The sequence below is a fragment of the Palaemon carinicauda genome, chromosome 8, assembly GCF_036898095.1.
Source record: "Palaemon carinicauda isolate YSFRI2023 chromosome 8, ASM3689809v2, whole genome shotgun sequence".
NCBI lineage: Eukaryota > Metazoa > Arthropoda > Malacostraca > Decapoda > Palaemonidae > Palaemon > Palaemon carinicauda.
This window is the reverse complement of record NC_090732.1, coordinates 38,189,892-38,217,752: the sequence shown is the minus strand read 5'-3', so window position 1 is coordinate 38,217,752 and position 27,861 is coordinate 38,189,892. Positions and strand designations below refer to the sequence as shown.

Sequence of the window (27,861 nt, the reverse complement as noted above, 5' to 3'; positions counted from 1 at the left end):
ACCCTTAGAGTCTACCAATCGAAGTGGGAAATCTTCCGAAACTGGTGCTAGTCAGTATCCGTATCCTCGACCAGTACCTCTGTAACTCAAATAGCTGACTTTCTCTTATATCTGAGGAAAGAACGATCTCTTTCAGCTCCCACTATCAAGGGTTACAGAAGCATGTTGGCATCAGTCTTCCGTCACAGAGGCTTAGATCTTTCCAACAATAAAGATCTACAGGACCTCCTTAAGTCTTTTGAGACCACGAAGGAGCGTCGTTTGGTTACACCTGGTTGGAATTTAGACGTGGTACTAAGATTCCTTATGTCAGACAGGTTCGAACCGCTACAATCAGCCTCCCCGAAAGATCTCACCTTAAAGACTCTTTTCCTGATATGCTTAGCCACAGCTAAAAGAGTCAGTGAGATTCATGCCTTCAGCAAGAACATCGGATTCTCATCCGAAACGGCTACATGTTCTACAACTTGGTTTTCTAGCCAAACACGAGCTGCCTTCTCGGCCTTGACCAATATCGTTCGATATTCCAAACTTATCGTATGGTTGGAAATGAACTAGAAAGAGTCTTATGTCCTGTAAGAGCTCTTAAGTTCTATTTAAAAACCTTTACGAGGCCCGTCTGAAGCTTTATGGTGTTCAGTTAAGAATCCATCTTTGCCTATGTCAAAGAATGCTTTATCCTATTTTATCAGACTGTTAATACGAGAAGCTCATTTCCATCTGAATGAGGAAGACCAAGCTTTGCTGAAGGTAAGGACACACGAAGTTAGAGCTGTCGCAACTTCCGTGGCCTTTAAACAAAATAGATCTCTGCAAAGTATAATCGACGCAACCTATTGGAAAAGCAAATCATTGTTCGCGTCTTTTTATCTTAAGAATGTCCAGTCTCTTTATGAGAACTGCTACACTCTGGGACCATTCGTAGCAACGAGTGCAGTAGTGGGTGAGGGCTCAACCACTACAATTCCCTAATTCCATAACCTTTTTAATCTTTCTCTTGAAATGTTTTATTATTGTTTTTGGGTTGTCCGGAAGGCTAAGAAGCCTTTCGCATCCTACTTGATTTGGCGGGTGGTCAAAGTCATTTCTTGAGAAGCGCCTAGATTAGAGGTTTTGATGAGGTCCTGTTGTATGGGTTGCAACCCTTGATACTTCAGATCCTAGGGGTCGCTCAGCATCCTAAGAGGATCGCGAGGCTCCGTAAGGAAGACGTACTTAAAAAGGCAGAGTAATTGTTCAAGTCGACTTCCTTACCAGGTACTTATTTATTTTGTTTGTTATTTTGAATAACTGCTAAAATGAAATACAAAATACTTAGCTCATAATATTGTCAACATGTAATGCTGGTCTCTACCCACCCCCCTGGGTGTGAATCAGCTTATATGATCACCGGCTAAGTTTAATATTGAAAAATGTTATTTTTATTAATAAAATAAATTTTTGAATATACTTACCCGGTGATCATATATTAAAGGACCCTCCCTTCCTCCCCAATAGAGACCCAGTGGACCGAGGAGAAAATTGGTTCTTTGTTGACTTGGAGTACTAAGTACCTGCTCGACAGATGGCGCTGTTGATGTACACCCCCACCTGCATAGCGATCGCTGGCGTATTTTGACCGTAGGTTTTTTCTGTCGAGCAACAGAGTTGCAGCTTATATGATCACCGGGTAAGTATATTCAAAAATTTGTTTTATTAATAAAAATAACATTTTAACTAACTATACAAACCTTAGCTAATTAAGGAAACTTACCCGCCAGGCCTTCCCCCCTTGAAGTCCTACCTCCAAGCAAAGTAAGCTCAATCACAGGTGTGTGAGGGGGGGGTGTGTGGTAGCAAGCTACCCTCCCCTACCCCTGCTAACTTGCGGTATGGGCAGTTAACCCTTGTTGAAAATTAATGGCTCCTCATTTCAGCTGTGCCAAAAGTAGTACCCTTATTAAATAGCTAAGGTTTGTATAGTTAGAAAATATACAAATCATCTACGAATTTTTCATATTGCATCATCAACAACTCATGGTAGGAATTAAGAAGAGAAGATAGTAGTGAAGAAGCTCATTGCATCATAAAAACAACAGCAAACCCGATAATGGCTGAGATTCGAGAACATGAATATAGTACGACTTGTTCCTACACTAACAAAGCTTACGTTATTTATATGGATATTCTTTCGGCGAAGCTGGAAGGTAGCCAATAGACTTTTAATGCGAGGTGGCAACCCTACCTAACCATTGTAGTGGGTAGGTAGGGGGTGGGTGGGGGTTCCCAGCCACCTATATCTACTCTCAGCTCAGTGAGCTACGTCACTTTTTTTTTTTGGCTGGTGGAGAACGGACATCGCTGTCTCTCCTCCTCAAGGTTTAGTCATATAAAGTAACTTTGACTCATACTTTTTCTCTTACAGGTGTGACTGTGTTTCTCTCTAATGCTCCTATGCGTACCTGTCATGGTCGCGAGGGTCACCCTTGCGGCACATTCATGTCGTCTGTTGAGACCGACCCGCACTCCATGTGCCCGACCTGTAGGGGGCATCGCTGCGAGCAAGGTTCGTTCTGCGATGAGTGTAGCAAGTGGCCTGCCTCCTAGTGGGAAAAATTTGGCCGTCGCAGGAAGAAAAAAGCCAAGCTAGGTCTTTCTTCCCCAGGGTCCTCCTCTGGGGCGAAGAGATCTCTGGTTTCTTCACCCACTCCTGGATCTCTCTCCAAAGCTCCTCCTTGCTTGCCTTCCTCCGGGGGTGGGGGTGGGGTTGGGGGGGGGGTTGTTGAGTAGGAGCGCAGACCTATCAACTCCTTGGCAACCTCGGGGTATTGGGGTGGTTGTTGCTTCTCCCAGAGGAGCACCTTCACATCCAGCTGCCGGGGAGCCATTCTCTCTTGCAGATGTGTTGCAGGTGTGTTGTCTCTGGGGGTTTCTGCTTCCCCTTCAGAGAAAGTGCTGCTGCAACTCCTTCAGCATGAAGCTTGGAGAGACCCTTTGCCAGCGGCTTCAACATTTTTGCCCTGGACATCTGCGAAGTACATCTCTCACCCTCTCCAGACTCTTCCACGCATGGATGAGGTCAACACTCTCGCTCGCACCTCCAACGACCTCCTCCTGCTGAGGACGAGTCCTCTCTCCATCATGGGACTATGTCGTCACCTACCCCCAGCCTCTTGTTTCTCCCCACAGGAAAGGTTCCAGCTCGTATGCTCACCTCTCGCCTGCTGCGGATCACGAGTGAGGTACTTAGGATCACAAGCAGGGCACTCACGATCATGAGCAAGACGCTCAAGATCGCGAACTAAGCGTTCACAATCACGTTCTAGACGATTCTCTCTATGAACCACGACCGAACAAGGACCTCACGATGGACAATTCCCAGAAAAGCATCCAGCTAAGCTCCCCCCTGTGCCCTTCATGGCCTGGGGTGTCTTAGGTAAGCGATCACCCGCCTCATGCTCACTAACGCGTTCCTCTTTGATGCAACGCTCGCCAATGCTACGCGTTGCCCCTGTTCCAAGGCTTCCATCTCCGCCTCCAGCGAGTTTTAGTGGCCCTACAGCGCCACAGTAGCCCCCAAGTCTACCTCCTCAATCACCGCCAATTGTTCGTGAAACAGTTCCATCGGTGTGTGAATCACGCTTTTTAACATGTGAATCGTGCCTTTTGATGCGTGAATCTCTTGATTTCACGATTGAATCAGCCTATCCCGCATGTCAAATCGCTCTGAGGTCCGAATTTCATGAGTGATTGTGGACCCAACACTTCTGTCAACTACCTCCTCAAAGGTAACATCTCCCGGCTAGCCCGATTCCCTTCCCTGAGGGGTTTCAGGAACCCCCGATTAAGTTCGCGGTCATTCCAGTTTCTCCTGATCGTCCTTTACAAACAACAAAGAGACTGTGTGCTCGAGCTTCTGAAGCCCCTCAACGCCATTCCACCAAAAGGCGTTTTCCTTCTCCAGGGCTCCCGAAGGAGTCACCAGACTTGACGAGGGTCGGCAAACTCCCTTCATGGTACGATACTTGTGTCGATCCCTCAGAAGTCCTTGGTTGGCTTGTGTCTTGCAGCCTCTTCACAGTGAATTCCACTTGAGAAGTCGGTATCTGGTGCGTCTTCCTCTTATGGCCCCTCAGACCCGAGGAGGATATTTACCCAAGGCAATGTTGTTCTGACAGTACAGTGGTCTCCTCCACCTTGGCCCAGTGCCGAGGAAAGGTTATGTTCTGGCTTGGTGCAAGCCCTAGGACAACTCCCTCTAATGCCGATTTGCCCAGAGGACAGGCTTGCCACAAGGCAAAAGAGGAGGATGAAGTGGGGTACTCCACATCATGCTACCTGATCCAACCTCGTACGAGCAGGGATCTCGGCTGACCTTGGGAGATCTCCATTTGAACCTTTCAGCCTCAACCTGTTGAGATTGTTCCTCCGGACCAACGTCTGGTTTTCAAACCACCTGCGGAAGAACAATCCTCTGTTCCTAAGTCTCGCGATCCTAAGGAACCTCAGGCTCTTCCCAAACCTTCTATCCTGGAAGAGCATTGCCCTCCCAGTAGAGAGTCTAAAGATTCTAAAACTCTTCCAATGAGCGCGAGAGCGATGGAAACTCGTAGGGTGAAATTAGATAGGAGATCACGAGGTGGGTCCCTCTCATGACCCAGTTGATGACTTTGACCTACCCCAGGCTCCTATGGATAAGGGCTTGGAGGTAGATGAGTTTATGGATACGGACAAGGAATATCTTCCTAGGGTAGCAATCCAAAGTTCCACTACGAGCAGGAGAACATGGAGTCGGAATATGCTATTTGGCAAGTCCTGGCCTGTATGAGGACAATAAACAAGCTGTTGGATCATGGTACCACTCCCCAGGAAGGCAATGAAATAGTCTTGGACCAACTATTTGGTACCCAGAGACCCCCTAAGACCAATGCAGTCTTGCCCTGGTCGAAGGGATCGACAGTAGCCAGAAGGAAGGCTATCCCAGATAACAAGAAATTCTAGTTCTCTAAGAGCAGGTTCTTCATCTAGGTTCTTTTCACTTCCTTTCATTCTCCAAAGTAAGTACTACGAGATCGAGAATGAACCTCTTTCTAACCTGACTCTCATCCCCTCAGTATAATCACTTACTAGGGGTCTTTCAGTACAGAGACTTTCTTCGTTGAGAGCCTCCCTTTCGACATCTGAGCTGCTCAACATAGAGCGAGGCGTGAAGTATGCCATGCAAGCTGCTTCGGGGCTCGACGTATGGTTGGTGTTGTTAGGCCACATTGTGAGCTCCGAAGACCTGTCCAAGGAGTCTACAAGGCAGTCACTGGAGTCTTTCCTTTTGTCGGGTACCCGAACTTTGGAGTTCCTTTCGCATCATGCGGTTAACCTGTGGCCGAATGCCATCCTAAAGCGACGGAATATTGTAATTGATAGATTTCACAAGTAGGTGTCAAAGGTAGAGGTCACCCGCCTTAGGAATTTGATTCTCAAGGGATCCTCTCTCTTCAACCCAGAGGAGGTAGAGAGAGCAACTGATAGGTGGAGAAAATCCTCCAAGAATTCTCTCCTCCACAGAGCTATAACTTCTCGGCCATATGGGAGGGCTCCTCAACCCCCCAGAGATAAGCCTTCCACCTCGAATCCCTCAGCATCCAGGTCCTCTGGACCTGCAAAGGTGTCTAAGCATCCCTTTCAAGCCAAAGAACAGAAAAGGAGCAAGTCTTTCAAAGGAAGGAAAGGTGGTAGAGGGGCTGGCTGAGGTAGCCGTTCCTACTAGGGAGGGCAATCCTCGCATAAGTCCACCAGTGGGAGGATGCCTGCGACACCTGGGAGACATAGCAGTTCCATTGGGCAGATCTCTGGACGATCACAGTGATCAGCGTAGGGTATTGCATCCCATTCATTCAATCTCTCCCTTTGACTCGGTATCCAATTTCATTAATCTTCTATACACAGAAATCCGTAAAAGAACTAACCCTCTGGGCTGAAGTCCAGACCATGCTGCAGAAGGGCACTCTCTAAGAGGTCCTAGATGGATCTCCAGGCTTCTACAGTCGACTCTTTCTTCTGAAAAAGGCGTTTGGAGGCTGGAGACCAGTCATAGATCTCTTGCATCCGAACAAGTTTGTTCAACAGACTCTGTTCAGGATGGAGATGGTAGACACAGTCATCCAGGCAGTAAGACCAAAGGACTTCATGTGAACATTGGATCTCCAGGACTCATACTTCCAGATCCAAATCTATCCATCATCAAGGAAGTATCTCAGATTCATACACGAGAACAAACATTACCAGTTCAATGTTCTCTTCTTCAGTATCGCAACAGCACCCCAGGTCTTTACCAGGGTATTCGCCCTAGTGTCATCTTGGGCTCATAGGAACAGCATTCATCTCCTATGATACCTCGACGACTAGCTGATTCTAGCAGACTCAGAGATGACCTTTCTTCATCAACGAGACATGCCTCTTAAGTTTTGTCAAGATCTGGGGGTTATGATAAATCTCAATAAGTCATCACTGCTTCCATCTCAAAGACTGGTTTATCTCAGTATGATTACAGACATCAACCTGCAAAAAGTCTTTCCATCAGACGACAAAGTAAACAGGTAGGGAGCAGTGGCAAGACCCTTCCTCAGACGGGAAACTCTTTCAGCCTGACAGTGGTTGTGCCTCCTAGGCCATCTAACCTCCCTGATTCGTCTTGTTCCCAATGACCGCCTCAGGATAAGATCCCTGCAATGGCAGCTTAAGTCTGTGTGGAATCAACACGCCTGCTCCCGGACACCTTAGTTCCTATAGAACGGGACCAAGTGATGGATCTGCAATGGGGGTTGGCATAGGAAAACCTCCGCAAAGGGCTAGATCTTTTCGTCTCTCTTCCGGACATGATGCTCTACACAGATGCATCAAAAGAAGGATGAGGGCCCCACTTTGTGCATCACATGGTCTGAGGCCATTGGTCCAAGCGAAATGTACCAGCACATAAATCTCTTAGAGATGAGAGCAACTTTTCTAGCTCCCCATCAGTTCTATCAGTTGCTGTCGGGTCACTATGTAGTGTTGATGAGTGATAACACTTAAGTGATGGCTCACTTAAACAAGCAAGGCGGTACCTTTTCGTAGCCTCTATGGCATCTTGCAGTAGAGATTTTACGATGGGCAGAAGAACATTCGGTGTCCCTATCAGCTCACTTCGTTCCCGGCAAGAGGAATGCCCTTATGGATAATTTGAGCAGGATGACTCAGGTAGTGGGCTCCGAATGGTCTTTGAATCCATTGATAGCCAACAAAGTCCTGACTTTGTGGGGTTCCCCGATTGTGAACCTGTTTGCGATGTCCCTGAACTTCAGGCTCCCATTGTATTGCTCTCCAGTCTAGGACCCTCAGGCTGTATGGCAGGATCCATTCTAACAACGGTGGAACAACATCAATGTATACGCCTTTCCCCCGTTCCGTCTAATGAGAAAAATGCTCAACAAGATCGGAGCATCCAACTGAATGATGACCCTTATAGCCCCGCTATGGCATCATGCAGAATAGTTCCCAGACCTTCTGCAACTCGTAGTAGATCTCCCAAGAGAACTACCTCCACGACAAGATCTACTCAAACAACTACACGTAAACATCTTAAACAAGGCCGTCCTGTCTCTTTGGCTTCACGCCTGGAGACTATCCAGCATCTCCTCTTTGAGAGAGACTTTTCACAAAAAGAATGTCTGGATACTTGTAGAAATCCTCTGCCTTGGTATACCAGACAAAGTGGACAGTCTTCTGTAGTTGGTGTTGTGGAAGGGGTATCTCTCCCTTCGATGCCGCTATTTCAATAATAGCGGAGTTTCTTGTGTACCTTCAAGAAAAAAAGACGGCGTTCCTACTTGCTTTAGCTTTGGCAAAGAGAGTTAGTTAACTTCATGATCTCTCATTCGATATTGCAAATTCAAGAGGATGGGGAAAAGTGATACTCAGCTTCGTCCCTTAGTAACTTAGTTTATTGCAAAGACTCAAATTCTAGGGGTGCTGAACCCTAGATTTGGACCCTTTCAGATTAAGAGTATCTTCTGTAACCAATGACCCAAATCAATTGTTACTATGCCCAGTGAGGAGTTTGAGATATCTCAAATACAATGCAGCAAGTCGGCCCTGGCTGTTAGCCCTATTTATTAGCACAGGTAGAATTAAGAGGAGGGTCACCAAGAACACCATTTCTTCATGGATTAGCAAAGTTATAGACTGCTCTGAATCCTGATTCTCCTCCAGCTTGAAGACCTAGAGCTAATGATCTCACGGGCTTCAGTACATTCCTGGCATTGAAACGCAATTTTTCTATGTTGTAAGCGTTCTAAGCTGGCATGTGGAAGCATCAGACAACCTTCACCGCCCACTGTCTTCAAGATGTGACCCACAGAAGACTTAATACTTTATCAGTCCTGTGGTGGCTGCACAAGCGGTTTATGAATACCTTGGGCTCCTTGTTTGACAAGTAGCAGAGGGTTGAGGAGATTGGTTACACCGGTTAAGTCTTGGATGAATGAGAGTACATGTATGTCTGGCTTTTCCTTTCTTCATCTTCCTGACCCCTGGGTCCCTTTGCAAGCTGGCTTCAACCTTTGCAGGTAATAACCATTTCCCTTGTGTAACCTAGCATAGTTTATTATTATTATATACTTTTACACGTCCCCAATGCTTCCTGCCGGGTAAGCATTAGGAAACGTCTATATAAATGGGTGTAATATTCCTATTTAAATAAAGAATATTCCTACTTATATGTTCATATGCTGTTTCTCACAACACATAGGTTGCTCAGGCAGCTATCATACTCACTTTGTATTGGTTAGCAAGGTGGCAAGGTTTTCCTCTGATACAGTCTAATACTGTACAAGGGAAACCCGGGTCAATGACTAAGCCAGTGCCAGTAGTCGAACTTATCACCCACCTAAGGTTGAGTCATCCGTATAAATAACGAAAGGTGTGTTATGGTAGGAACAAATGACAAATTTGGAAATAATTTGTATTTTTCCCTAACTAATACAAGCCTGTAGTTATTTACATAAATTGTTCTGCCATCACATGTCCCCCGATAAGTCCTGCCTGCAATAAAAAAAGTGATGTAGCTCACTGAGCTGTTAGTAGATATAGGTGGCTGGGTACCCCTCAGCCACCCCCTACCTACCCACTACAGTGGTTAGGTAGGGTTGCCACCTCGCATTAAAAGTGTAATGGCTGCCTTCCAGCTTCACCGAAAGAAAATCCACATGAATAACTACAAGTTTGTATTAGTTTACATCAAGACTGAGTACCATGCTTATCCTAAGTCCTGCTATGAATGTGGATGCTATGAGATTCAGGTCATTAAAGATTTTGGCAGGCATAATAACTTTTATTTGTCATCCATCTATCAAAATCCTGATTTGGATAATTCTATCTTTGATTATCTTATTACCACTATGGCTAAGATACAGAAGAATAGAAAGGTCTCTTTTGTGCGTGTTGGGAATTTCTGTTTCTCCTACTACAGTAATTGCCATGGCTAAGAACTTTGGATTTTGCCTCTGAATCGGGCTATGAGCAAATCATAAGTGAGGCTACTCAAAAGTCTGGCAATTGCTTGGATCTGGTATGCACTGACTGGCCTGGTGTTATAACAAGAGAGGTTGGTCCTCCAGTTGTGACGTCTGATTATGCTTTGATTTCGTTGGTACTCAAGACTAAACAGACTCTCTGATGTGTCATAAAATCTCTTGAACCCTTGAATGGCATTTTGAGTGATATTTTGCATTCAAATTGGTCCCAATTGTATAAAAGGGCAGAGCCTGCTATTCTCTTGAATGTAAATCTGGTCAACATTATTGATAGGTGTATTCCTTCTTGTGTGTTGAAGTACGGAGTGATTCACAAACCTTGGTTCAGTGGTGATTGTAAGTGCACTTATTTTGAGGAGCCGGAAGTTTTATCATTTTTGGAAAGGTAAGGGATCAGATTTAACTTGGAATAACTATGCAGTACTCAGCAAAGAGCTGTCAGAGTTTATGCTTCAACTGAAATGGAATACATTTTAACCCAAAAAGAAAAATGTTCTGGTACAACCCAGGGGCAAAAGTGAAGGGTTACCCTAGAATCCACTTTTTGGTGTAGACTTAACAGTTCCTCCTTTACTTAAGCTAGATGGTTCTGTCTCTGTCGCAAGGAAAAGGCAACCTCTTTAGCTGATGTGTTTTATAGCAAGCAGGTTGATGAGAAACTCGATCTTCCTCAAAACTGTTTTCATAAGGTTAAACTAAGAACATAGTTGATCTTTTCATTCCTGTGAAATTAAAATGCTCTTACTGGACCTTGGTGCTTGTAGAATAGTAGAAGCAAATAGTATTTTAATTTTTTTTAAAGACAGCTGATTTCTTAGCTCCAAAGTTGTCTTATTTTTCTTAATTTAGCAAGAAGAGGTTCTCTTTACATTTGTTGGACAATTGGTAAAGTTACTTCATTGGGTAAATGTGTTTATGGTAGCTAAGTTATGCCAAGAAGCAACTACAGTAATACCTTGACATACGACCGTCCCAACATACGAGCACTTTGAGATATGAGCAAGTCGCCTAGCAATTTTTTGTATTGAGATACAAGCACAAACATGAGATACGAGCACGCTTACAGATGTTGACTCTAGGTGGCCGAGCGTGTGGGAGCTGCTCTCGAGGCCCACGTCGCTCATTCATTTCACGGGATCTCCAACGTCTGAACGCATCTCCAAGCATCGCCCATACTGTTTACTTTATTTACGTGGTTTTAACGTTAATTTGTGGACAATTAACTTCATAAGTCATGGGTCCAAAGCAAGCGAGCGGAAACCAGGACAGGTACAAGGAAAAGCGCATGATGACGATAGCGATGAAACATTATCGAGAAACATGAGAGTGGTGTGCGAGTGACTCAGCTGGCCCGTCATTAAGAGAGGAGTACGTCGACAATATGTACGATCCTCAAACAGAAGGATGCTATTAAGACCATGAAGCCTTCGAAAGGCCTAACCATCCTGTCGAAGCTATGGACGGATGTGAATGGTGAGATGGAAAGGCTTCTGTTGCTGCGGATAAAAGAAAAGAAGTTGGTAGGAGATAGCATGACCGAAACGATCATTTGTTAGAAGGTCTGCGTAATCTATGAAGACTTGAAACAATGGGAAGCAGCTGAGATTGGGGAAACATCAACATCAGTGGAGACCTTCAAAGCCAGTTATGCTGGTTTCATAACTTCAAAAAGTGAACTTGGATCCACTCAGTTGTAAGGCACGGGGAAGCTGCGTTTTCCGACGTGAAAGTTGCGGAGGAGTACGTGGAGCGTTTTGCCTCGCTTATTGCTGAAGATAGTTACATCTCCCAACAAATCTTTAATTGCAATGAAACTGGCCTTTTGTGGAAGATGATGCGCAGGAGGTCATTCATCATGGCAGAGGAGAAGAAACTGCTGGGATAAACTCATTAAGGATCAATTGACTCTAGCCTTGTGTACCAATGCCAGCAGTAACTGCAAGATCTAGCCACTGATGGTATACCACACCAAAAACCCACATGCTTTAAAGAGGCAAAGGATCTTTAAAGAAAAACTTCAAGTCATGGGGGGCACAAATTCAAAGGCTTGGGTTACGGGACATTTTTTCATAGAATGGGTTTATCTATGCTTTGGTCCGGCAGTCAAGTAGTATTTGTTGGAGAAAAACCTACCGTTGAAATGTCTTCTCATCTTAGATAATGCGCCTGGTCACCATCCTGCTTTCCCTCCTGGTCTTGAAGAGCATATACTTGATGAATTCAAGTTTGTCAAGGTCCTCTATCTCCCAACCAACACCACGCCACTCTTCCAGCCCAACAGGTCATTTCAAACTTAGAAACTGTACACGAAGCATTTGTTTAAGAAATGCTTCAATGTCACAGACAACAACAATCTCACCCTTTGTGAATTTTGGAAGGACCGTTTCAACATTGTTCATTGTTTGAAAACTATTGATGAAGCATGGCAGAGTGTAACACAAAGAACCTTAATTTCAGCGTAGAAAAAATTTTGGCCAGATTCCGTAGCTGAAAGGGACTTCGAAGGGTTCGATACGCCGCAGCCTAACCCTGAACCCATTGTGTTGGAAGAGATTGTGTTTCTTGGAAAGGTCATGGGACTGGAGGTAGATGAGGCAGATGTTAACGACCTTGTCAAGGAGCATCAAGACCAGCTTTAAGCTTGCCGCACACTGAGCCGGAACGGAACCGCTGCCTAAGACACCGAAGCCTCAGAACAGAGCAGAAACGATGTTCAGCGCGCTCACTGAGCCAGAAGCCACAGAACGGAACCGACGCAAAATTTTATATAAATGAAGGAAGTTTTCCTTAATCATAACTGAGTTTTTATTTAATTGATGTTACAATGATTAGATATTCTGTATATCAATCTTTTATCGAATCCATAAGCCAGATGTTTATATGTTTTCAAAAAAGAAATAATAATAATAATAATAATAATAATAATTAATAGTTAATAATCACTACAAAATTCTTTGTATTACAGTAAATCATAAGTTCACATCATTGTTATTAAAGTACATTCGTCAAATTTCTGACATCAGCAAAAAAAAAAAAAATAATAATAATAATAATAATAAACAATAATAATAAATAATAATCACTCCTAAAATTTTTGTACTAAATCATATGTTTACATCATTGTTGTTAAAATACATTCATCAAATTTCTGACATCAGAAAAATATTAGTTGCTATCACTCTAAGCTCCGAATTCCTCGGCAACCCTCTCCAAAACAACCGCTGCAGTCGTTCTACGCATGCGTAGCCTGTCAGACGCCACCGACGCTTCAGAAAAAATATCTTTCAAAGAATACTGTGTCGGTTCTGTTATGTTCTGGCGCGTCAGTTCCGTTCTGTTCTGGCCCAATGTGCGCAGCCACGTAAAAATGCATGCTTTCGATTTCTATCAGACGTTTCGGTTCTGATCGGGCGGTTCCGTTCGTGCTTAGTGTGCGGCAAGCTTTAGACGATGCAACATACGGAAGTGTTGCAAGAGCTTAGTAGCAAGGAGGAGGCAAAACCGGAGGAACTCCTTTCTTCGAGAGAGATTAAGGAAGTGTTGGCTAAGTGGCAGGATGTGTCTGATTTCATTGAAAAGAGACATACGGATAAATTGTCTTGTGGTCATGCTTCAGCTTGAAAGGGCGATGGAAACAAACCTCCTTGAATAAGTTTTTATAAAAGGCCTGCAACAAGTGAAAGTGAAAGCTAGGCATAAAGAGCTAAGACAAGTGTGGAACAGTAAAAAAATTAAAATAAAAAAGATAGAAAGTAAGATGCGTAAGATTAAAATTTATTTTGAAAATAAGTGTAAGCTAATTTTATTTAAGTAAATTTAAAGTTTGTATTAAGATGCGTAGTGTAAGCAGTGTAAATACCGAACATGTACCGTCCAATTCTCTCCCTCCCTTCCTCCTTCCCTCCTCCTCACACACCGCTGTTAGACGCTACCGTCTGTCTCGAAGGTAAGAACTCCATAATAAAGCCACATTTCATTGCAGATCACAGTCCAACAATGATTTATATCATTTTGTGAGTGTAGGTTGCAAATTGGAACAATTAAAAACATGTTTTTCCATTGTTATATCATTGATTTGGGTTGTTTTAAGAGGGTGGAAACAGTTTTTTTTCATTTTATATGGGATATTTATTTTAGATATGAGTAAATTGACATACGAGCTCAGTCCTAGAGCGCTTTATGCTCGTATCTCAAGGTATTACTGTACTAGTCGTACTTTCTGCACCTACCTTTTTAATAATTCAATAGCTGTTTCAGCTTCACTGAATAAAAACACTTGTTTCATGGACTTGGGTTTTTATAGCTGGCAAAAATACATATTACTTGAAATTTTTCAATATTAATCTTACCCGATAATCATGTAGCTGTCAACTCTGTTGCCGACAGAAATCTACGGTCGGGATACGCCAGCGATCGCTATACAGGTGGGGGTGAACACCACAGCGCCATCTGTGGTCAGGTACTCTAGTACTTCTTGTCAACACCACCTCAATTTTTCCTCTGTCGTGCCTCCGGCTAGACCTACATGGATACGCTGTTGATTCTGGAGTTATTGCTCACGATTTGGTGATGTATTTGCTCTAGAGTTTAGCCTTCGCTATTCAGGAAGCTATATCATTAGCTTAGCAAGTTTTTGGAATTAATTTGATTTAATTTTTTATTTAATTTTGGTACGAAGAGAGTATGAACTCTCTTTCACTTTTAAATGGCCGACCCTTCCCTTAGACGGAAGTGTTGGTGTCGAAGAGAGTATAGACTCTCTTAATTTTGCTTAACAAAGTTATAGATTTATTTTATATCTCTCCGCCTTTTATAGGCCTCTTTGATTAACTTCCTTTTATTATAAACTTATTAAAATTAATTTTTATATTTGTTTATATTCGACCTTTCCTAATAGTAGGCGGTCTTTTCTTGGAACCGAAGTTAATTAACTTTGAGCCCGTCATTTCGTTTTTACCTGTTAACATATTATGCCATTTTAATGTTTTTGAAAGAATTTCTTTGATAGTCTTGTACTGTTTTCAAAGTTGAACTAACGTTTTGTTTTGTCTCTGCAGTTGTTGACGTTCAGAACGTTCAACTTGCGCTCTATCGTTACGATAGAGAGAGAGTCTATCACGGTGTCACGTTGCAGTAAGAGTAAACCGATTCTAGCGTTTTGTTCATTCTTTCTTAGCTTAAATGGTTCTATTCTAATAAAGGAACTTTTTATTTGGGAAACGTTTCAGTTTTTTTCCTTTAACAATAATATGTTTTAACGATATATATAATTGGGCTCTTCTCTCAGGTGCTAAGTCAAGAGAGAGAGAGAGAGAGAGAGATAGAGACGGAGGGAGAGAGAGGAGGATAAACGTTTCGTTCAAGCGGGTAACGTTGTTATCGTTTTTGCTCTTCTCCCTAGTCTCTTTAGGGGAAGAAGGTAAACGTTTCTAGAGTTTTATTCTTGTTCTCAGACTTTATGCGGTAAGAGATTTTAAACATAGTTTATTTGATCTAGTGTTTAATCTCTTTTCCAGCCACTGAATTATTTATCTTTCATTATGTTTTTCTGTTACATTGTAATACTGTTTTCGCAATTACTAACTTTTAATGAAGGATAGAATTGCGTGTTTCAGGTACAAACCACTTAAAGTTTCGAGTTCAGTGAAATAAGTGCAAACAGAAAATCAAAAGTGATCAAGTGATAAGCGCAAAGTGTTACAGTGTTGCGTTCGAGGGTTCGTCTGTTCGTGCCAGTTGTTCGCCTAGTCTGGGACCTCTTACAAGCTCCCAAGCCCAGGGGAGAAGTAATGTCGAAGGACTTATGGGTTCAGCAGGCCTTGATCGACGAACAGACGTTTCCCTCCGTGGTTTCGGGTGTAACCAACTCACGTAGCCGACGTGATCACCCCACCCACACAAAGACGAGAGAGCCCATTTATTCCTCGTCTGCGGAAGAGGTTTCTCGCAGAAACCATGGACCAAATCTTACAGCTTTTAAGTGCAAGTCGGTCCCTTCCGCGCAAGTCCAACTCCTAGGTGGTGCCATTAGCACTGGGTCAGTTCGGACTTGCTGCAGTACGACAACTGCACACCTCCCAGAGAGGCAAGGTGGTATCGCAACAGACAGTAACTCCGTCTGTTGCCGCACCAGCTGTTTTAGACCCTCAGTTTCAACGGACAGTAGCTCCGTTTGTTGTTGTCTTTCTTAAACTCTAGTGGTCTATGCTGCTGACAATGCAGTCTCAGCTTGCGGTGTTGATGCAGGAGTTTCAGGCAGAGAAGGTTAACACACCTCCTCCTGCGAGCGCTCCTCCACCTCTACGCAGTCCAGCCTGCCAGACGTATGATGTTGAGGTTCCTCAAGCTACCTCCATGCGTGAGCTGCCGCATTGGGAGTTGCCAGATACCAGCTCTGTGCAGCAACCTCCACTTTCCTTGAGGCAGGAGCCTCTTGCCACGCGGCAACCTCCTCAACACTTGAGGCAGGAGCCTTATGCTTTGCAGCAACCTCCTCTACCCTTGAGGTAGGAGCCTCTTGCGTTGCGACTACCTCCTCCATCCTCGAGGCAGCTACCTCTTGCGGTGCGACAACCTCCACCATCCTCGAGGCAGCAACCTCAACTCCACCTCTGCGCAGTCCACCCTGCCAGACGTATGATGTTGAGGTTCCTCAACCTACCTCCACGCGTGAGCTGCCGCATTGGGAGTTGCCAGATACCAGCGCTATGCAGCACCTCTTGCGTTGCGGCAACCTCCAGAGGCAGCAACCTCAACTCTTGCGGCAGCCACCTCCACTCTTGAGGCAAGAACCTCAACTCTTGAATGGGCTCTCGTGGCATGGTTGGTTTCGACCTGGCCTTTCATTAGAAGGGGCTAGCGTTCGATCCCAAGTATGAGGTAGAAATTTATTTCTATTTGAACACGATGTTGTGTTGATATTTATCCATATTGACTCATTAGGGGTAATTTGAATGAATTACTACCAATTGTGTCACGTGGTGGCCCGGGGAAATCTGGTAAAACTCGCTGGTAAAGAGACTGATGTCTCACCAGGTAAATCCTCGGACAGCTAGATTAGTGTCAGGTTCAGATTTCTTTAAAAAATCCTCCTCTACCCATGAGGCAGCCTCATGCTTATGAGGAGCCTCATGCTATGCGGCATCCTCCTCAAACCATGAGGCAAAAGCCTCATGCTATGCGGCAACCGCCTCAACCCATGAGGCAGGAGCCTCATACTATGCGGCATCCTCCTCAACGCATGCGGCATCCTCCTCAACGCATGCGGCATAAGCCTCATCCCTTGCAGCTTGAGCCTCATCCCATGCAGCATGAGTCTCATACCATGCAGCATGAGCCTCATCCCATGCAGCATGAGCCTCATTCCATGCAGCATAAGCCGCACGCCATGCAACATGCTCTGCTTACCTTACAGCATGCTCTACATACAGAATGCTCTGCATACCTTACCGCATGCTTCTCAGTCACACATCTTTGGTTGTTGCCAACTCACTAGACTGTCAAGCAGTTTCATAACGTTGCCTTCTAGTCTGCTGCTTTTGCACCAGTGAAACCCTCACTGAGAGAACTTAGCTTTTCTCGGATATGGTTCCTGTAGATGAGAAAGTGCTATTCTCCCTCCTTCTGATTTTCCCTTGAGGACTCTGTCATTTGGAGAGGAGCCTTTAGCTGCTTAGCCTCCTATGGACTTTTATTTAAGCATAGCATGCTTCCAGGGAGGGTAATGGTTCCACTTCAGTCGCTAACCCCGTCTGTTACCACACCTGCTCCCATAGACCTTGAGCTGTGTTGCAAGACATGCAGTCCAAGCTTAGTCCTTGTTAGAGGATTTTTTGTTTACGGAGTCAGTGTGTCACTGGGAAGACGTTCAACAACCAGCAGAAGTGACTTGTTGTGACGCAGTGCGGCAACCTCAGCAACCCGATAAGGAGTTGTCTGTACGACCCAGACAGTCTAGACAGCTTCGGGTTGTCACTGTACTTCCTCGCTTGCCCATGGTTGACAGTTCACAGACTGTGCAGCAGTACCATGATCTTGTGTCCGGCTCCGTCAGACGACTAGCTTTTAAGAGCTCCCACAAGTCGTCGCTGTCTGGAGATTCTCAGATGGACTATGGATCTGACCAAGGAACTGGGCCTCCTGGTCAATTTTGAGGAGTCCCAGCTCGTCCCATCCCAGACCATTGTCTCCTGGGTATGGATCTTCAGAGTCGAGCTTTTCGGGCTTTTCCGTCGGCCCCAAAGATATACTAAGCCCTAGATTGCATCCAGAGCATGCTGAGAAGGAACCGATGCTCAGTCAGGTAGTGGATGAGTCTAACAGGGACACTTTCATCGCTGGCACTGTTCATCGAGTTAGGGAGACCCCACCTCCCCCCCTTCAGTATCATCTAGCGGCTCACTGGATAAAGGACATGACGCTAGAGACGATCTCAGTTCCTGTTTCCGAAGAGAGGAGGTCTACTCTCACGTGGTGAAAGAACAGCTTTCTTCTCAAGGAAGTCTACCTTTGGCTGTTCAGAAACCCGACCGCCGTCTCTTCTCTGACGCATCAGACACGGGCTGGGGTGCGACTTTGGACGGACAGGAATGCTCGGGAACATGGAATCAGGAGCTAAGGACACTTCACATCTATTGCAAGGAGCTGTTGGCGGTTCGTCTGACCTTGATAAACTTCAAGTCCCTCCAGCTTAACAAGGTGGTGGAGGTGGACTCTGACAACACCACAGCCTTGGCTTACATCTCCAAGCAGGGAGGGACTCATTCGTGGAAGTTGTTCTAGATCGCAAGGGACCTCCTCATCTGGTTAAAAGATCGAAAGCTCACGCTGGTAACGAGGTTCATTCAGGGCGATATGAATGTCATGGCAGATCGCCTTAGCCGGAAGGGTCAGGTCATCCCCACAGAGTGGACCCTTCACAAGAATGTTTGCAGCAGACTTTGGGCCCTGTGGGGTCAGCCAACCATAGATCTGTTCGCTACCTCGATAACCTAGAGGCTCCCGTTGTATTGTTCTCCGATTCCAGACCCAGCAGCAGTTCACGTGGATGCTTTTCTGCTGGATTGGTCCCATCTCGACCTGTATGCATTCCCGCCGTTCAAGATTGTCAACAGGGTACTTCAGAAGTTCACCTCTCGCAAAGGGACACGGCTGACGTTGGTTGGCTCCGCTCTGGCCCGCAAGAGAATGGTTCATAGAGGTACTGCAATGGCTGGTCGACATTCCCAGGACTCTTCCTCTAGGAGTGGACCTTCTACGTCTACCTCACGTAAAGAAGGTACTTCCAAACCTCCACGCTCTTCGTCTGACTGCCTTCAGACTTTCGAAAGACTCTCAAGAGCTAGGGGCTTTTCGAAGGAGGCAGCCAGAGCGATTGCCAGAGCAAGGAGGACATCCACTCTCAGAGTCTATCAGTCTAAAGGGGAAGTCTTCCGAAGCTGGTACAAGGCCAATGCAGTTTCCTCATCCAGTACCACTGTAACCCAGATTGCTGACTTCCTGTTACATCTAAGGAACGTAAGATCCCTTTCAGCTCCTACGATTAAGGGTTACAGAAGTATGTTGGCAGCGGTTTTCCGCCACAGAGGCTTGGATCTTTCCACCAACAAAGATCTACAGGACCTCCTTAGGTCTTTTAAGACCTCAAAGGAACGTCGGTTGTCCACTCCAGGCTGGAATCTAGACGTGGTCCTAAGGTTCCTTATGTCTTCAAGATTTGAACCTCTCCAATCAGCCTCTTTTAAGGACCTCACATTAAAAACTCTTTTCCTCGTGTGCTTGACAACAGCTAAAAGAGTAAGTGAGATCCACGCCTTCAGCAGGAACATAGTTTTCACATCTGAAACGGCTACATGTTCCTTGCAGCTCGGTTTTTTGCTAAAACGAGCTACCTTCACGTCCTTGGCCTAAGTCGTTCGAGATCCCAAGCCTGTCCAACTTGGTGGGGGACGAACTGGAGAGAGTACTTTGCCCAGTTAGAGCTCTTAGGTACTATCTAAAAAGGTCAAAACCTTTACGAGGACAATCAGAAGCCTTATGGTGGGCTATCAAGAAGCCTTCTCTTCCAAGGTCTAAGAACTCAGTTTCTTACCTATTCAGGCTCCTGATTAGGGAAGCACATTCTCATCTGAAGGAAGAAGACCTTGCTTTGCTGAAGGTAAGGACACATGAAGTGAGAGCTGTGGCTACTTCAGTGGCCCTCAAACAGAACCGTTCTCTGCAGAGTGTTATGGATGCAACCTATTGGAGAAGCAAGTCAGTGTTCGCATCATTCTATCTCAAAGATGTCCAGTCTCTTTACGAGAACTGCTACACCCTGGGACCATTCGTAGCAACGAATGCAGTAGTAGGCGGGGGCTCAGCCACTACATTCCCATAATCCCATAACCTTTTTAACCTTTCTCTTGAATACTTTTTATGGGTTGTACGGTTGGCTAAGAAGCCTTCCACATCCTTGTTGATTTGGCGGGTGGTCAATTCTTTCTTGAGAAGCGCCGAGGTTAAAGGTTGTGATGAGGTCCTTTAGTATGGGTTGCAGCCCTTTATACTTCAGCACCTAAGAGTCGTTCAGCATCCTAAGAGGACCGCTACGCTCAGTAAGAAAGACGTACTTAATAAAGGCAGAGTAATGGTTCAAGTCGTCTTCCTTACCAGGTACTTATTTATTTTATGTTATTTTTGAATAACTAATAAAATAAAATACGGGATACTTAGCTTCTGTGTTAACATGTATGCTGGTCTCCACCCACCACCCTGGGTGTGAATCAGCTACATGATTATCGGGTAAGATTAATATTGGAAAATGTTATTTTCATTAGTAAAATAAATTTTTGAATATACTTACCCGATAATCATGATTTAATTGACCCACCCTTCCTCCCCATAGAGAACCAGTGGACCGAGGAAAAAATTGAGGTGGTGTTGACAAGAAGTACTAGAGTACCTGACCACAGATGGCGCTGTGGTGTTCACCCCCACCTGTATAGCGATCGCTGGCGTATCCCGACCATAGATTTCTGTCGGCAACAGAGTTGACAGCTACATGATTATCGGGTAAGTATATTCAAAAACTTATTTTACTAATGAAAATAACATATTTGATGTTTCTCTTTGTGAACATTTGTAAATTATCATCTAAATTTTTACCACTCTGTTTCAGATACCTTCTTGTATGCCCTTTGATGATTTTCATATCACTCCTGCTACTGCCCTTTGGAATCATTGGTTATATAATTTGGATGCTAATTAATGCTCTTGCTGATGTGCAGCCATTTTTCTATGTGCGTCCTATGGGAGAAGTGCAGCCACAAAAAAAAAAGTTTTCCAATAAGATTACAGTATGTTCAGCCAATATATGCATTTGTCCAGAACATATTGTCCGATTCAATAACCAAAGGTATTTATTATAGATGTTCTTTATTTTTTCTTGGTTAGGTAATGAAATGCTTTTTTAGTTGTAAACGTACAAAAACACAAACATTACTTGAGATCTTTATGTTTTTTGGTCAGGAACTGTGTGGTCCTCCTAGGCTTAAACAGGAAATCCAGGATGACACAATATACCAAGGAAACATTGACTGTCGTAGGGCTAGTGTAACAGTGTGCATGCACAGTATTAGTGTTTATATAAGGGATACCCACAATTTTATGCTCTCTAGAAACCTGTCACAGCCCCACCAATGCTAAATCTGTCTGCTAGCAGATAACACGTAGCCCACTGAGAGGCACTACTATTAGGAAGGTGGCCACTGAAAGACATCTTTTTTCCACTGTCAGTAGTAGCATGAACATATCAGCATTCATACTCCTGCCTTTTACAACCTAGACTTCATAAGGGCAGCTGTGCTTGTGGCTCGACTATCTCCGAACAGTTCATGGTTTCCACGCCTTCAGCATCAGAGCGGCGTCAATGACCTTAGATGTCAGGATGCCTGAAAACTTTAAATCATTCATTCAGCATCAGAGACTGAAGAAAATTAGTCTTTAGTCAACACAGTTGTATCTGAAAGTAGGGATTCAGAACACCTTTGCTTCCTCTTTTCTGACCTAGAACCTTCACGCCTGTATTTTCTCTTCTATATATATATCTACCGGACAGATTTTTATGCTACCAACATTACTCACTTGATGATCTGTAAGAGGTCCTCTTCCATTAAAGAATAGCTGTCAATTTAAGGCATAGATGACCAGATAAACCCTGGACTTCTTTGCTTCCATTCTGGTCTACCTCTTTGATGATAAGGAAGTTTATGACATCAACAATGCTGTCTTACAAAGTTGCTCTGACAAAACATCTCAAGTGCGATTCTGTTTTGGACTTAGATTCAGACATGTTTCACAAAATTACTTAGCTTATTGCTTTGCACCAAACATCTTTACTGACATCTCCAGTATCCTGGTTACTTAATAAGATTGATAGATTTCTTGATTAAATTAGATAACTCAGCATAAAAGAGCTCTTTCAGAAGGCAATATTTCTAATATTCTTAGCCATGGGAGCAATAGTTGGCTAATTTAGTGGGAGTTAATCACCCTCATTCTTAGCCTTCTGATACAAACTCTGGGTCTTCTCTTTTTGGCGAATAAACAAGACTCGCTCTATAGCTCAACTTTATAGCCTTGTTGTGATAATCTCTGCCCTGTGTCTACCCTGCATTCATATTTGCAAAGATTCACATCATTAGAAGGCACTGTACTCTAGTCTGTTTCAAAATACCAACAAGCTTCTTTCTAAAAGGGCATTGTCTCCTGACCTCCCTCATAACAAAAGCTTAACATCTCTTCATCCGTAAAACATATGATTTGAGAAGTCTTTCTGTTTTTCAGACTGTAAGAGATGTTAGTTCTAAACCTTCAAGTTTTTTTCTGGTGCAGGAGGACCATGACCTCCATTTTAAGCAGATTCCTTCCTTATACAATAGCTTCTCCAATTTATTCCCCAGACCCTCAGAAAGACTAACTTTCTTGGAAAACGTTTCAAGTCTAATTGGCAGGAAGGTCATGGAAAATGTGAAAATGATTTTTCTAAGCCTTTATAGCAGGCTATTTGTGATCCCTTGTTGTAAGGGGGATAGAGATGTAAATGCATGTATCTAAACTGAACTAGTTTTTCTAAGTTCTCCGCTGGAACAACTTTTACCATCTGGCTTCCATTTGTCTAACTCTGTAAAAGTTGAGCTTAAATATTTGGGTTGGTAAAACTCCTCTTTTTAGTAATAATCTAGCTTCTGTTTGAAAGGATAACTGTATGTTCAATATTTCTTAAAGAACTGTACATCCAGAACTGAGGAAATATCTGAGGATTGTATTAAAGAGAAAGAATTTTTAGTTTAGGTAGCTTTATTTTGGTTTTGGCAAAGCCATGCAGGTATTACCTCCTATGTTAGCTCCAGTTACAAGTTCTGTCTATACCTAACTTTCCTTTTGTCCCTAAAATATTTGGACACAAAATTATTACCATTATCACTGTATATCACTAGGTAGACCAAACTTAAAAAAAAATAGCTTAACAAGCATTTAATTACAGTTTTTGCATTGCAGCCTCTTCCTGGCATTGTTTCTGGATAATTGCTTAATCTATCAATGATTGTTAAATCTAAAAGAGATTTGTTCCGTAACTGAAATACAGACCACGCTATTTAATATGGGTAATTACTTTTGGCGTAGCTGAAATGACGATCCATTAGAATTTTAACGAGGGTTTACTACCCCACCACTAGTTAGCGGGGGGTAGGGAGGGTAGCTTGCTACCCCCTCCTCACACACATCTGTGCTTGAGCTCACTTTGCTCTCGGCTCGGGTGGTAGTCGGACGTGTCCGCTGTCACCCTCGCCTTCTTTGACAGCCATTGCTAATCTTTTTGCTTTAACTTTGACAGAGTGTGTTTGAAGTTGGCCTCTGCTATGCGTAAGTGTCCTGGATTACCTGACCGCCCTTGTGGCACGTATATGTCGGCGGTCGAAACGGACCCCCACACCTTATGTCCTTACTGTAGGGGCCAGCGGTGTGATAGGAATAAAGTGTATGGTGAGTGTAGGGAGTGGGTGGTCTACCTCCCAGTGGGAGAGGTTTTCTCGGCGCCGGAAGAAGAAGTCCAGACGGGATATTTCTCCTTCGAAGGTTTCTTTGAAAGGAGAAAATCCCAAGGACTCTTCTTCCGTGGCCTAAACCTCCTCCGAAGCTCCCACTCGATCGGTTTCTTCCGAGAAACTGTCAAGTGGTAGCGTAGGCCGTAGTTCTGTTAACCGATCTCGGGGTTTGGGAGGAGTTGACGCAGGTTCTACAAGTGGGGGTGTGAAAGCGTCAGACAACCTTCACAGCCCACTACCTGTAAGACGTGACCCACAGGAGGCTCGATACGTTCTCTATCGGCCCTGTGATGGCTGCACAACAGCTGGTTTAAAACCTCAGGCTCCTTAATGGACAAGTAGCAGAAGGTTGAGGGCATTGTTACCCAGTTTTAGTCTGCATGAATGAAAAGGTATGTCTGGCCCTTATTCTTTTCTTCATCCTCCCCTCTCTTGGGGAAAGCAGCATCCTGGGTTCTCTGCACAGTTGACCTCGAACCACTGCAGGTAAACCATGTTTCCTTGTGTTCCTGTCACGTCCCCATACCCTGACAAGGTGGTATTGGGAGAGTCCTAGCCTAAAGTTTCCATCTAAAGGACTACAGGTAAACTTCCTAGGACGAGTCACACTTCATACCTTCACATACAGCTTACGTAGGCCGCAGCCCTTGCACAGCAAGGTTCTAGCGAGGTGCAGGGACTCCTTATTGTTGAGTGCTGACACACTCAGATACTGAGTCCCCGGGCAAAGCCAAAAGCCAGTACTGGCTGGGACTTGCCACCCTTCCTAATGGGTGAGTCACCTATATTAAATAGCGTGGTTTGTATTTCAGTTACGGAACAAATGACAAATTCGTAGGTAATTTGTATTTTTCCTAACTATAAAAACCTTAGCTATTTAATCAATCTTGCCCGTCAGCCCTATCCCCCGTGAAGTCCTACCTCTAAGCAAAGTGAGCTCAAGCACTGGTGTGTGTGAGGGGTGGAGTGGGGGGGGGGGGGTTGCAAGCTACCCTCCCTACCCCCGCTAACTAGCGGTGTGGGTAGTAAACCCTCGTTAAAATTTTAATGGCTCGTCATTTCAGCTACGCCGAAAGTAATTATCCATATTAAATAGCTAAGGTTTGTATAGTTAGGAAAAATACAAATTACCTACGAATTTGTCATATTCCCTCCTTTACTTCTAGGCAAAGGTCCGACTATATCAATTATGACATTCTCATAAGGTTTTTCTTCCGATGAAATATCACACATTAGAGGCCTGGGAATTATTTGATTAGGTTTACCAGCAATATGACATTTGTGACAACTTAAAACATATCTTCTTACATCGCTTCTCATCTTAGACAAAAAGTATGTCTTACTTATACAGTTTACTTATTTACCCCTAAATGCCCTTGATCATTATGTGATAATTTCAAAATTAATTCTGAAAACCTCCTAGGAATTACTAATTGGTGTATAACCCCCTCTTTGTTAACTGACTTGGGGTGAACATAATGGCACAAAATTTTGTCTTTTAGACAAAAGGTTTCCTTACAAACATTATCAGTTTCCTCATCCAACTCGCATTAAAAAATTTGAGTTAGTGTCTCATCTTCTCTCTACAACTTAACTAGCTTATCTTTGTTAAAAATGTTAGTGCCTAAACCATCATTGCCACTATTACTTGAAGCCACTACATCGACCACGTTTACGTTACAACTTTTGACAGCTGTATTGTTAGCTTGGCTAAGACTGTCAATACTGAGTCGGTCTTCTCTGCCACACTCATGCTAAGATTAACCTCACCACCTCTATCACACACATTAAAATCCTTGAACAAACGATGACCGTAGTCTATATCTGTATCTAAACATGACCTCATTACTACCATTTCAGGCAGTGAAATCTCACTAAAAATAAAATTCACATCCTTGAATGTACTGTACTGTAGTCAAATCATTATGGACAATAATGTCAACGGGCAATTGGTCTACAACTGGTAGTTTTACATCTCTCGACACTCCCTAACTTTTCAAGTTCATCTTCAACAAAGGACAAACAATGCAAGTGTTTGGAAACCCACCTAACATATCTTTTTCTTTCATGCTGATCACTGCCCTCATTGGGCACACACCCTCTCCCGATGAGGGAGAGCTGCTCCAGTGTTCCGAGGCAAAACTACCTCTCTCAAATCCCCTCTTTCAAGAGAAGAAACTTCACATTCAGATAAAATCTTTTCATAAAGTTTACTAGTTTCTTTCATTATGCTATTCATACTTGATGAAAGATTTTTATTAGACATTGGTTTCTTAACATTCTTCCCTTCTACTATACAATTTCTTGCTAGATGTCCTTTCTTATTAGTGTACTTTGGAAACAAGTTATCTTGGCACTTCTAACTGTCCATTTGTTCTTAATTTTATAAGGACATCTTGCCTTTGTACTGTAGTTTTAAATCGGATATCCTTTTATTATTTATTTATAACAAATGATATCGGTGTCGATGACTTTCGATGTTAGGATGCCAGAAAACTCCAAATCAATCTCCATCTCCAAAACCCACAAGAAAAATTACCTCTTTACTAGTGTTCTTTGCCAATGTGCAATTTCAGAACACCCAGAACTTTATGGGTTGTCTGGGCATAGGGCATTTATTAAACACTACCTGAAACAAATCCAAGTAGTTCAACATTGATGTGTGGTAATTGACACATTTGTGACCCCAACAGGGTAGTCTGGAGAGAAAGACCAAATCAATCAGGTCCTTCAGGATAAGCAGAATAACGTAATTTTTGGCAGCCAATATTCTTCAGTCAGCCCTTATAAGGTAGGAGTCAAACTGTTAGTTTTTTATCTTACAGAAACCTGTACATCTGTTGTATGTCCCGCTTGGTTGTATATAGTTGGCCTGGAAGGTGCACGAGACTATTTATTAAAACTCTGGTACTAGTCCTTGGAGACCACACAGCACCTTAACCCCAAAAGGGGGTTTTAACAGAGAAAAAACCTATATTAGGGGAAGTGCTCTATGGTCTCTAGGCCCCTCCGTCCTCCCTAACCTTGCGTAGGGTAGTGGGTCAATGGTTTTTACTAGGGTATTCCTAGATGGCAGTTGGGCACGATTTGATGTGGTTATAGTCTAATAGTCAACTTGGATGCTGACTCCTATCAATGAGACGCATGATGTAGTAGTGACATCACTCATAGCAGATAAATTTCTGCAAAGGAAGTGCTTTATCGAATTATAAAGTGCCTGGACTCAAGGGTGTCCCTTATATACACTTGAGTCTGTGCTTTGCACATTGATACAACAGCGCTAGAGCAGGGTAGACAATATTTCTTTGGTATTTATGTCATATTGAATTCCCTGTTCTAGCCTTTCATAGAAAAGTCCGTGGACACAACACAGCACTTCCCCAAAATACGTTTTCCATTTGTCAAAACCCCCTGTTATTTTAATGAGTACTGTATTTTGTATTTTTATTTCAAATATTTTATGAGTTGCTTCATTACTATCAGATGTTATTTGATTTTTCTTTTGTACACAAAAGTAGAGGATCAGAAGTATATTGAAGAAATAGTTCATTGATTGGTATTGTTATATGAGAGATTACTGTACTTGTAAGATTTTCAAATGGAAAAATTATTGTGTTTGTATACGTAGTACTGTAATTGTTTTTGTTGTTGAATGTAGTAATGATAAGATAAAAAACAGCTTTACTTTTCATTTGATTTTTCTTCAGGAGCGTATATTGGCGTTTAGGAGAGATTGGAAAGAGGCTCCTAAACCAGGACTCATCTTTAAATAAACAAAATTTGGTACCTCCAGTTTCCCGTGAAAATGTAATTTTGACTGAAGTAAGGTTGTGATGGATTTGTTACACATGATTTGACTACAATAGTATTTGTTATTGGAAAGCTGTTCAATTCTAATGACTTACCCAATATTCATTACTATTTCTTCAAAAAAGTTCAACCATAATGAAATAAGAAAGTTCTTTCTGACCTAGCAAAGTAGCCTCTGTATCGAGAATTGGACAAGTTGTTAGCACACGATTTGATCTGCCTCACAGGTGAATAGACCAAACCTTTATTGTCGAAACGGTTCAGTTAGATAAATATGATTGCTGTCTTCTTGTATACAGATATTCAATTGAAAAATTGGTTTGTATTCATTTTCTCTTAGTTTTAATTCTTCAGAAATGTCTGCTGAATTTGTTAAACTACATTTTTTCAGAGAAATGTTAGGTGAACAGCTGTTTTAA

The 27,861-nt window shown here is 43.4% G+C and overlaps 1 protein-coding gene across 5 annotated transcripts in view; it reads left to right on the top strand.

The window, feature by feature from the left end:
* LOC137645707 (sphingomyelin phosphodiesterase 5-like) overlaps positions 1-27,861 on the top strand; it is a 184,096-nt gene that overhangs the window by 42,673 nt on the left and 113,562 nt on the right. For all 5 annotated transcript variants that reach the window (XM_068378572.1, XM_068378569.1, XM_068378570.1 and 2 more), the window contains 2 exons: positions 20,704-20,940; positions 27,340-27,454. In XM_068378572.1, the coding sequence (XP_068234673.1) occupies positions 20,704-20,940; positions 27,340-27,454 (352 nt within the window). The remainder of the gene's footprint in view (positions 1-20,703; positions 20,941-27,339; positions 27,455-27,861) is intronic.